General features: G+C 48.4%; 1 protein-coding gene across 2 annotated transcripts; it reads left to right on the top strand.

Annotated features, from left to right (window-relative positions):
- Positions 1-262: 262 nt before the first annotated feature.
- DUOXA1 (dual oxidase maturation factor 1) lies at positions 263-11,023 on the top strand. 2 transcript variants are annotated; one of them, XM_040226432.1, is made up of 8 exons: positions 263-448; positions 1,054-1,272; positions 6,808-6,982; positions 7,305-7,362; positions 8,321-8,455; positions 8,725-8,938; positions 9,202-9,419; positions 10,092-11,023. In XM_040226432.1, the coding sequence occupies exons 2-8, from the start codon at positions 1,163-1,165 to the stop codon at positions 10,331-10,333; spliced, it is 1,152 nt and encodes a 383-aa protein (XP_040082366.1). In that variant the 5' UTR covers positions 263-448; positions 1,054-1,162; the 3' UTR covers positions 10,334-11,023. The 2 variants fall into 2 exon arrangements, with proteins under 2 accessions (XP_040082366.1, XP_040082367.1); XM_040226433.1 differs by lacking the exon at positions 1,054-1,272.
- Positions 11,024-11,286: the final 263 nt, after the last annotated feature.

The following is an 11,286-nucleotide window of genomic DNA, read 5'->3' as shown; positions in this document are numbered from 1 at the left end:
GATTGCATCGCTAGGTTTGTGCTAGAACTGCCCGGGGTTGTGCGCCAGGGGCGAGGGGAAGGAGGAGTCGGAGGGCTGGCTGCGGAGTGGACCGTTCTCGCGCACCCGTCGCTTTTCTGTCCCAGGCTGGGTGGGGGCGGGCGCAGCGCCGCAGAGACTTGGGTGCGGTCTGAGAAGGTTGAGAGCTGCTTGGAGCGGGGCAGGGGCGGGAGGGCGGGACAGCATCCCAGACCTGGTTTGTCCGGTCATAGTGTACTTAAGTGCAGTAAGAGAAGAGTAGGGGTTGCAAGAGAGCCCCGCCAAGAGAAAGGGCGTGAGCTTTTGGTGACAGGGCGTCCGGATCTGGTTTCTTCTTTATCCCATCCCTGGGAGCGCTTCGTGTGAGGTTCCATCACGAAGAGGCGAGCGGCGCCGGCTGCCAGGCACGCACTGTTTGGAAGAGGCAAAGGTAGGAAACAGCACTCCGGGTTTAAGTGGCGGGTATACTGCTGCGGTCTGTGCGGTCCGGGTGGGTGTCGAAGAGGGCCTTGAAGTGCTGTCCCCGCCCCGGCCCCTAGAGGCACACTTCCCACATCCGCCCAGGTTCAGATCGAGTGGGAGTTCAAAGTATTGTGAGAAACTGAGAAGAGGCAAAGAACAAACAAAACAACAAGAAACTTACCAAGGCCACGAGGTATACAGATGTAGAATCCTTACCTCGGCTTAACTGGAGTCTAGGTAATTCGGTTGGCAAGATTCAGCACCCCTAGGCTCCTTAACCACCTCAGCCCTTGCTAAGGATTCCTGCCCCAACCCACTTTTCAGATCTTGTTCTGTTTCTCCACTTAACGGCCTTCTTTGGTGCAAAAGCACACGCACACGTGCCCACACACCTTCTTGAAGAAAAGAGACCGGGACAGGAATTCTGGACAGGGTCCTTTTAGCCAGCCAGAGCTGTGAACTTTGAGTGGGGTCCACCCCAAACAGAGAAATAAACCATCACATTCTAGCAACTGGTATCACTAGTCAGAGTTCTTGACAACTCCAGGCAAGTCACCCACACTCCCTTTGTAGAGAATTGGTCATCTTTACCGGTTCCCGAAGAAGCAGGAGGCAATCAAAGACTTCAGGAAGAAATCCCTGAGAGGCCACAGAATATTAAGAATGTACAGAAGAATGTTGAATGCAGAAGTCTGGAGCTTGTACTAAGCTGTATTTCCTTGAAGACTGCAGCTTTATTTCTTGGCCACCCCTAATACACACAAAAAGGAACCCCACTGCATCCTGTGGTAGGTAAGGAATGGGTAATCTGTATCTGAATTTCAACTGAGCATGAGAAATACTTTAGTATTTTAAGAGGAAAGGTGTCCCTTACCTCTCAGGCCAGGTGGCAAAGGAGAAAAGGACGACCCCAGAATGTGGAAATTGGCCCACCCAGTGAGAAAACACCTCAGCTTTGTCACAGGGGCCTCTGATGCAGGATTTTTGTCTCTAGATGTTTATGTACTGAGAACTCCTTCCTTGTTTTGTCTATATATCTATTTATATGAACCTGTAGGTGTGTATACCTGACCATGCATGCATGCATGCTCAGTTGCTCAGTCGTGTCCGACTCTTTATGACCCAATGGACTGTAGCCCGCCAGGCTCCTCTGTCCATGAAATTTTCCAGGCAAGAATACTGGAGTGGGTTGTCATTTTCTCCTCCAGGGGAACTTCCCGACCCAGAGATGGAAACTGAGTCTCCTGTGTCTCTTGAGTTGGCAGGCAGATTCTTTACCACTGAGCCACCTGGAAAGCCTATATCTGACTGTGTCTTTCTTGTGCTTATTTATATTAATATATATTTATATCAGTATAACAATCTGGTAGTCGGCTAAGGGAGAAGTGGCGGATTAAAGATTGACATGAGATTTTTCTAGAAAAAATTCTACTGTCAGATCCTCCTTGGCAAGCCAGGAAGGAAGATGTCCCCAAGGGAAGCCACAAACTTCGTGAAAAAAGGATTGTTGGGTGTGAGGACTTTTCATTTTCAGTCCCACTTTTTTCATGCAGGAGGCCTATTAAGTTAATGATTAAAGTCAAATTAGGATCAGGGTTATCAAAAATTAACTTTAAATTGGGTGATGTAGATTAAAGAAGACCTATTCACTAAATTGAACTAGAAGGAACTAAACAAGGCAAGTTTTATTCACCAACTGTCTTTGTTTTAGTCATCTTTAATAAATATTTTGGAGAATTGGAAATAAATTAGTGTTGTTCTTCTATACTTGATCCAGAAACCCTTTTGTTAGCGTTTCTTTGAAGCACAATGTTAATAGGGATGAGCCATTCTTATAAAATATTTTATAACCTCCCTTTGAAATAAATTGGAGAAGGAAATGGCAACCCACTCCAGGACTCTTGCCTGGAAAATCCCATGGATGGAGGAGCCTGTCTGGCTACAATCCATGGGGTCGCAAAGAGTCGGACACAACTGAGCGACTTCACTTTCACTTCACTTTGAAATAAATGCAGGAATAATGCTAATACATGACCCTAATCAAAATACATTGCATCATCATTATTTCTTTATACTGCAAATATTTGGTTTTGAAATTCCAACATATCACAGGTACTCTTATTTGACTACTATGTATTCAAACTTGGTTTATCTTCCTATCTGTTAACCAAGATAGTCTACATTTTATACCATTTCCTTAAAAGTATAGTCTTCCATCAAAACTGTAACAGCTTCAGTCTAGGTGTCAATAAGTTAAAAAAGTCTTAGACCAATAAATATCTGTTATAAAATATAAAGTATCACCATCACATATTTTACAAAATAATTTAATCCTCAAACTCTTACTTATCTTTAACTGGAGTTGAAATGTTTGTTTCAGATTCAACTAAACATGAACATTCATGCTTTGGAGACTCCAACTATTGGAAGAGGCTTTCTAAAAATTTTGTGAAGCACTAAAAATTGATAGCATGGGTCAAATCCATTTCTGTCCAATCTTTAGCCTCAGTGTAGGTGATACTGTTGACTGAGTACAGTAGAGGACAGTGAGGAAGCATAGCTCCCTCTTGTGTGTGAAACAGAAGATCCCACCTGCAGGGAGAGGGATACATTCATACATTCATTAATTCCATCCACAGACTGATTAGCAAGTACATGCTGCATTAGTAAGTTTATCCCTTGATGCAAAGATGGAAAGACAAAGCCCTTGCCCTTTAGGAGATTAGAAGCTAATGGGTTCTTGATGTTCAGAGTGCAGTGCAGTTACTGTGATTGTGGAGGTATGTTCGAAATGCCATCAGAACATTAGGGGTGGGAACATCTACACTGGCCTGATGACGTCAGGAAAATTCACAGAGGAGTTAACACGAGCTGAGACTTGAAAAGTGAAGGAGAGTTTGCCAAGAGAGCAAGAGCATTCCAGACAAAGGAAATAGTATATGCAAAGGCATGAAGGCTTGAAAGAGCATGTCAGATTCAGAGAGATGTCAGTAGTTTACAATGGCTAGAGATTAGGCTGCATAAAAGATGGAGATGGAAGTATAGGTGGGACTGGATCATAAAGGACTTTGCGTATGATGGTGAGAAGATTAGATTTAACACAGAGCAAAGAAATAAAATGATTATACTTGCTTGTTAGAAAAATTGTCCTGGCACCAGGCCAGATAGGATGAGATGGAATTAGGACAGAGGAAGTAGTAGGGAAGGAAATACATGGATGGTTTCAAGAAATAGTTAAGAGGTAAAATGGTCCAGGTCTCTGGCTTATTTGATTGACGAGATGGTGATGCCACTGAAGAGACAAAGAGAACAGAATAAAAAACAGAGTGGAGACACTGAATTCAGTTTGGGACCTGTTAAATCTGAGGCATCCATGGAACAGCCAAGTGAAAATGTACACAGGATAGCTGGCCCTTTTGTGTTTCGAGCCCAATTAGGAAGTCTGTGTGGAGACAGATCTGAGAAGCATCAGCCATGAAGGGATGAACTTGCCTAGAAAATCATGAAGAGTTACTAGAAGAAGAAAGCCAAGGCAGAATCCTGGGGAGCATGACTGTTTAAGAGGGGAGAAAGAACTAGCAAAGGGGCCACGAAAGGGATGGCCAGAGGCAGGAGACCTAGGAGACGTGGTGTCATGGAGGCCCAGGGAGGAAGTTAGAAGAAAGAGAAATTACCATGGGGAGGGCAAGGAGGATGAATAGTGAAGGTTTCCCTTTAAATTTAGCACTTGGTGACCTAATGGGGAAGGATTCCCAGGTGGCTCAGTGGTAAAGAATACACCTGCCAGTGCAGGAGACACAGAAGACTTGGGTTCAATCCCCGGGTAGGAAAGATCCCCTGGAGAAGGGGATGACAACCTGCTTCAGTATTCTTGCCTGGGAAATTCCATGGGCAGAGGAGCCTGGTGGGCTACAGTCCATGGGGTCACAAAGAGTCAGACATGACTGAGTGCCTGAGCTCTGAGCACACATGCACACAACCTAATGGAGACGCTGGGGTTAGAGAGAAGCCAGATTCACTGGACTGAGGAGATAAGGCAGTGGACACACACAGAGACTGTTCTTCCTAAAAGCCTGGCTGTGAAAGGGAGAACATGGGACAAGGTAGAAGCTGGAAGGGACCCAAAAGTTCAACGGAAAGAGCTCCTTCTCTTTGTGTTCTTAAAATGGGAGAAATTAAAGCATGTTCTTGAGAGAAAGAGCTGGCAGAGAAAGAGGAGCTGCAAAATCACCAAGAGAAAGGGGGATAACTGATGAGATAGGTGGTGGTGAAGGTGGGCAGGATTAGGGTCAGAGCCTAAGAAGAAAAGATTCCATTCCTCTGGGATGGGAGAGTTGAAGAGTTAAGAGAAAAAGCAAAACTTCATGTTAAAACTGAGGCAGAGGTTATTCGACTTGCCCCAAAGAGAGGACTGAATGTTTAAATTGTCTCTTTGCCTGATACCATGCTTCCTCCCATAGATAGCACCAGGAGGTGGCCAGCCTAGAAGGAGAGGGAGAGTCTGGGAGCCACAAAATTTAGAACTAGAATTGGTCATGGAGATCACCATATCCAATTGCAGATGAGGAAGCTAAGAAACAAAGGAGGTTTTCATTTGTCTGTCTAGTTATAAAATCAGTCAGTAAAGAACTGGAACTAGACCCAGAACTGATTCCAGCCCAGGGTTCCCTGTAAGGATTGTCGAAAGAGATAAACGGGGAGTAATGAAATGCCCCCCTCCTTCCCAATCTACTAGCTTCTATTTATTAGTATTATTCTGTTCCAGGTACTACTCTTAACACTTTATAGACACAATCTAGTTTCATATTCACAATGACCCTATGAAGTTAACATTATCATCATCCCAATTTTAAAAACTACATCAAGTCTCTTTTGAGGTCAAGTAACTTGCAAGAGGCAAAGGCAGAATTAAAATACAGAGCTTCTAAACTCCTAAACTTATCCTTCCATTGTATCACTTAACAGGACACTGCCTGGTCAAACTATAAATTATGGAGCTTCCTGGGTACCAAGGCCCCAGTACAAATCGTAGACAGGAAAATGAGCAGAGCTGGGTTCCATGATCATAAGAGAAATTTTTTTTTCACATTTTGACATGTCTGAAATTGAGATATGTCTTACCAACAATGGCTATTATAGTTTATTTGTTTGTTTGTTTTGCTGCACTGCACAGCATATAGGATCTTACTTTCCCAACCGACTGAACCTGTGCCCCCAGCAATGCAACCACAGAGTCTTAACCACTGGATGGCCAGGGATGTCCTGGCTATCATGACTTAATTGGCAGTGATTTTTTTCTCTTTCTTTCTTTGTGATACATAAAATAACAGCATCCATTCCATCTAGATTTCACAAGACATTGTTGATTCAGGTACCATTTTCCCAGCATTTTGTCTGCAAATGGACAAACTAGAGCCAAATAGCTTTGAGATCAGGGAACAGAGAGAACAGAGCTGAGCCAGGGCTTGAGCTGAAAGGAAGCCTGGGAATTTAAATCAAGGAGAAGAGCCGCTGTTGATGATGTGTGGGTGGAAGGACGTCTGGTCCCAGCACTGTTCCTAGTGAAGGGTAGGCTCCTTCAGTGCTCACTGAAGTGCGCTAGTTCAGCTCAGTTGTTCTCCAGTTACCAGTGCAGGAGCCAGGGTGCTCCAGAGAGCTGGTCAGACCGGAGGGCCAGTCCAGGTCTGGGAATCAGCCCTCTGGTGATGTAGCTGGATTACATACACTTAGCAGAGCTCTCTGGCCTTTGTTCCTTTGGGGACTGAGGAGAAAAGCCAACCTTTTTGTAATCTGTACCATCTTCCAGCCTTATGCTTGACAGTAAATACAGCTCTTTTTATGTTCTGTGATCTGTCTGCTTGTGCTGGAGGCCTGAGGGAGATAAAAGAGAATTATATTTCTTAAGACAGTCCCAGAGGAAGCAGAGAAGCCTTGAGGGTAGCGGTGGGACTGATTTAGGGGACCTGGGGATTACGAAGGAAGCATGGGGTGACAGAGACTGATTGCCAAGACCTTTATTCTCTCACAGCTAAGGATGGCTGAGGGATAGTGGAATGGTGGTAATAGGCATTAGGCTGAAAGATGGTATAGATTACAAAAAGGTTGGCTTTCTTCCTCAGTCCCCAAAGGAACAAAGGCCAGAGAGCTCTGCTAAGTGTATGTAATCCAGCTATATCACCAGAGGGCTGATTCCCGGACCTGGACTGGCCCTCCGGTCTGGTGAGCTCCAGAGAAGAGGGGTCTGGTGTACTCTCTGCTGCATCTCCAGCACCAGGAACAGTGCCTGGCACAGAGAGGGCACTCAGTGAACACCTATTGTTGTTGCAGAGCCTCCGCCTCCCCTGAACAACCCAAAATGGCTGCTTTTGGACACACATTCCCCTTCTACGCTGGGCCCAAGCCGACCTTCCCAGCAGACACCACATTGGCCGTCATCGTCGCCATCTTTCTGACTTCACTGGCCACCTTCATCATCATCCTGCCAGGCATTCGGGGCAAGATGGTGAGAAACAAAACAAACCCTGCAGACCCCAGCCCCAGAGAGACCTTGACCTTGGAAGGAGGGGTCCAGACTCTCTGGTTACAGTCAGATTCAGGAGAGAGAGTCTAGTCCTGAGAAAACATCAGCCACCCTTCCAGCAGAGAGCTCCCCACTCCCTGACAGATAATTACTGAGTATCTGTTCTGGGCCAGGAACTTTGATCTCAGTTGACTGAGTGACCTCAGTTTTAGAGCAAGCACCCTCCCCAAGTCTGGAAAGAGAAGGGGTGGATTTGGAAGGAGGGTGAGGCATCGTGAGCCACCACTCCCGCCCTGTGACACAGAGGCTGTTCTGGATGCTGCGGGTAGTGACCAGCTTATTCATTGGAGCTGTGATCCTCGGTGAGTGTGAAGGGCAGCTGACTTGAGCAGCTCCTCCATCATGTGTCTCCCATCGGGGTGTCCCCACAGCAGCCTTTGCTTTAGGGTGGACTTCTAGACCTCCCTTCCCACATCTCCCTCACCCTGGACTTATTCCCTCATGTCTACCCTTTCCCTGAGAGGTGCAAGACTCCTCCATGTGTCTCTCCAACCTTCTGAACATTTTTATTCAGTGGAAAGCAGGTCAAATGAATACCTGTGGGGAGAGGGTCTCTGGAGACTGGAGGGAAAGAATGGTGGAGGGCTGGCTTCGCTTTGGGGATTAGGCAATAGGAAACACAGAAAGTCTCTGTGTTGAAGCTCCCTGTGTTTGCCCAGAACCATTTATTATGTTAGTGTTTCCTCCCCCAGCTGGTTGAGTAGCACTCCCTAAATGGGGGAAGAGAGGGGAGGGGTAAGAGGAGTATAACCAGGGGAGGGAGATATTGGATTCTGACCCATTTATTCATTTTTTAAAAATTTTATTTTGGGCTGTGCTGGGTCTTCATTGCTGCACAGACTTTTTCTTTAGTTGCGGCGAGCAGGGACTCCTCTCTAGTTGCAGTGCATGGGCTTCTTATTGCAGCGGCTTCTTGTGGAGCACAGGCTCTGTAGCATAGGCTCAATAGTTGTGGCGCATGGGCTTAGTTGCTCTGAGGCATGTGGGATCTTCCTGGACCAGGGATTGAACTTGTATCTCCTGCATTGGCAGGCAGCTTCTTTACCACTGTGCCACCAGAGAAATCCCACCCCACCCCCATTTATTCATCTCATACATGTCGCTGGCAAAATTACTATGACCCAGGCCTTATGCTGGTTAATGGATACACAATTATGAGCAAAACAGACATGGTTGGCCCCCTTGGTGCTTTCCCCCTGGCTCTAACCCAGCAATGCCCAGGCCTCCCTGAGTTCTTGTGTATCCAACTCCCCAACCCAGCCGTGAATTTCAGTTCTGAGTGGTCTGTGGGCCAGGTGAGCACCAACACGTCCTACAAGGCCTTCAGTTCCCAGTGGATCAGCGCCAACGTTGGGCTGCAGATTGGGCTGGGAGGCGTCAACATCACGCTCACAGGTGAGGGAGGGCTCTTACCTGTGAGGGAGGGCTCTTACCTGTGAGGGAGGGCAAGGCGTGGCTCTGTGTCTTTGGGAGCTATGCTCAGAGTGGTCTAAAGAGCAATAGGATTCAGGGTGGTAGGAAGGGAAATTCTCAGGCCTTGGAAATGGCTTTCTCTCACTGGAGACCAGAGCCTGGCCCTCTGTCCAGCATGATAAAACGCTGCCCAGGTACATCTCCACTCTGGCCCTTGGGTCTGTGCTGAGCACAGCTGCCCTCTTCCCCAGGGACCCCGGTACAGCAGCTGAATGAGACCATTGATTACAACGAGGAGTTCACCTGGCACCTGGGGGAGAACTACGCGGAGGAGTATGCCAACGCACTGGAGAAGGGGCTGCCAGACCCCGTGCTCTACCTGGCCGAGAAGTTCACCCCACACAGCCCCTGTGGCCTGCATGGCCAGTACCGCCTAGCAGGACACTACACCTCGGCTATGCTGTGGTGAGCGTGGCCGAAGGCCCTGCTGGCCTAGACTCAGGAATGGGGCTTCCACCCATCTCTCCTACACTCATGTGGAGATCCCTAGTGAGACAGTCTGGTGCCGGTGACCACGGTACTTGGTTGGGAAGCCCACAGGCAGGAATCCCCACCTCACCTCTTTGGGGTGTCCTTGGGTCCCTGAGCCTCCACCTCAGCCCCTCCAGGTAGAAGTTCGCCCCAAATGAGGCAGAGGTACCAGCCTTCACCAGGTCCTGGCTCTCCAGGGTGGCTTTCCTCTGCTGGCTGCTGGCCAACGTGATGCTGTCCATGCCTGTGCTGGTCTACGGTGGCCACATGTTGCTGGCCACAGGTCTCTTCCAGCTGTTGGGACTGCTCTTCTTCTCCACGGCCACATCCCTCACCCAGCCCTGTCCCTTGCGCCTGGGTGCCGCCACGCTGCACACTCACCGTGGGCCTGCCTATTGGATCACGTTGACCACAGGTGAGGCCCTGGGACAGGCAGTGGGGGGCTCAGGGCCAGGGCCCAGAAGGCCCATGGGGTTGAGGGTCTGCCTCTGGGAACCAAGGATGCCTTTCCCCTCTTTAGAGCCCCCTCCCTCTTAGATTCCTTATCCCCAGGCTTCCCTTCCTTGTATTTGTATGTAGCTGTCTTTGTCATATCCCTTATTCCCTAACTCTCTCTTCACCCAGCTCTTCCCCAAATCTTCTGACCTCATGACCCCTCCCTCTTCCCCAAAACCCTTTCCCCTGTGTCCCCCATTCCTGGAACACTTCTCTGTCCTTGCCTCACAGAGTCTTAAATTGCCTGGCAGTTTTCTTCTTTTCTCCTGTCCTACTGTGTCCGCCCCCTTAAGCCATTTCCTACGTCTCCTCCTGTGTGTCCTGCCCTCCTCCAAGTGCTTCTTGGTTTTCAGAGTTTTCTCTCTCTACCCTGGGATGTAACGGAAGGAACACTGGGTTTAGAGTCCAAAAACTCAGGACAACAGACCCATAACAGCCATACGACCTGAAACTGATCATCTCTTGGAGCACAAGTTGCCCTGAAGCAGGGACACCAGGCCTCCCTCAGGAGGGGCCTAATGCTCTTAGGAAAAGATGTCCTTGGGAGGGTGTTCCTATCACTGAGCTGGGACACTTGTTGCTCCGTCACCAGGACTGCTGTGTGTGCTGCTGGGTCTGGCCATGGTGATGGCTCACAGGATGCAGCCCCACAGGCTGAAGGCTTTCTTCGGCCAGAGTGTGGGGGAGGACCCTGTGCTGGAGTTGAATCCCGAGGAAGGGGGACTCCTGAGCCCTCGCTACCGGTCCACCACTGAGAGTCCCGAACTGCAGGACATCCCTCTGTCAGAGGCTTCCTCCGAGGCCCCCTGCGAGGAGCCTGACTGTGCCCTGTAACCGTTCCTTTCCCTGGTGGCAGCTGGACTTCCAAAATGGCTCCAGACTTTTCTGGAACCCACCCCCCCAAACCACCAGAACTGCCAACAGGCTGGGTTGTATCAGTTCCCAGCCCCAGTCTGAAAGTGGAATAGGGAAAGAGGCTCTATCTCTTGGTGTTAAAAGTGGAACAAAACAAAAAGCTCTAAGGCAGACATCAAGGCTGCTCATAAACCAGACCAAGCAGAGATTACCTGTTTCTGCCTAGCAACCCCGCTCTCCCCTGGTGCTTTGCCTCAAGGTGGCATTTACTGAGACCCAGCTTCACCCACATAATGACATATGTGTGTGCGGGGTTACAATGTGATTCTCCTATGGTCCCTCTCATTCTTCTGCATGTCTTTTGATTTCCTTTTTCCTGGGTCCCTTTCATTCTTCTTTTACTTCCCCAGCTGGTGTGATTTCATTAATACAATGAAAGTACTGCAAGGGAGAAGAGACCAAACTTCTTGTCTTAGATCTAATATTAACTGAGTGTGCCACATTGTCTCTGAGCCTCTGTTCTAAATTTGCCAAATAAGATTGTAGGATTTGCCAAGGACCTTAAAAAATTCCCAGGGTTTACATATTTATGCCTTGCTGACATAGCTTGGCCCTCAGACACCACTCCTTTGATGAATAAACTAAAGTAGTGAATAAACTCCAAAATAATATTTCTTTCAAGCCCACTCAGCAGAGAGGGATCCCAGGGGGCCAGTGGCAGGGGTAGGGAGCTGGGAAGACCTGTCTGGTCACTGCTACCATGTCCTTGGGGCAGCTCAGGAGGATGCTGGCTTTGGTTGGTTCTTCCCTGGACTCACTAGAGGGCACCCTCTCCCGGGTTACTCTGCATTTTTCAGACAGATAGAACCCGGCGTGAGTGGCAATGCAAAGAGTGTACTAGACTGTCTCCAACCTAGGGAAGTCTCGTATGC

This window comes from Oryx dammah, unplaced genomic scaffold (genome assembly GCF_014754425.2).
Source record: "Oryx dammah isolate SB20612 unplaced genomic scaffold, SCBI_Odam_1.1 HiC_scaffold_26, whole genome shotgun sequence".
Taxonomy (NCBI): domain Eukaryota; kingdom Metazoa; phylum Chordata; class Mammalia; order Artiodactyla; family Bovidae; genus Oryx; species Oryx dammah.
The sequence above is the reverse complement of the archived record's forward strand: the minus strand, read 5'-3'. Positions and strand labels throughout refer to the sequence as shown.

What these genes read in the sequence shown, in the direction of transcription:
- DUOXA1 (XM_040226432.1), top strand. Translation starts at nt 1,163, where the DNA reads ATGCAGAAGTCTGGAGCTTGTACTAAGCTGTATTTCCTTGAAGACTGC. An exon ending in CGTCAACATCACGCTCACAG is followed by an intron (nt 8,456 to 8,724) that starts GTGAGGGAGGGC and finishes CCTCTTCCCCAG; the next exon opens with GGACCCCGGTACAGCAGCTG. An exon ending in TACACCTCGGCTATGCTGTG is followed by an intron (nt 8,939 to 9,201) that starts GTGAGCGTGGCC and finishes CTGGCTCTCCAG; the next exon opens with GGTGGCTTTCCTCTGCTGGC.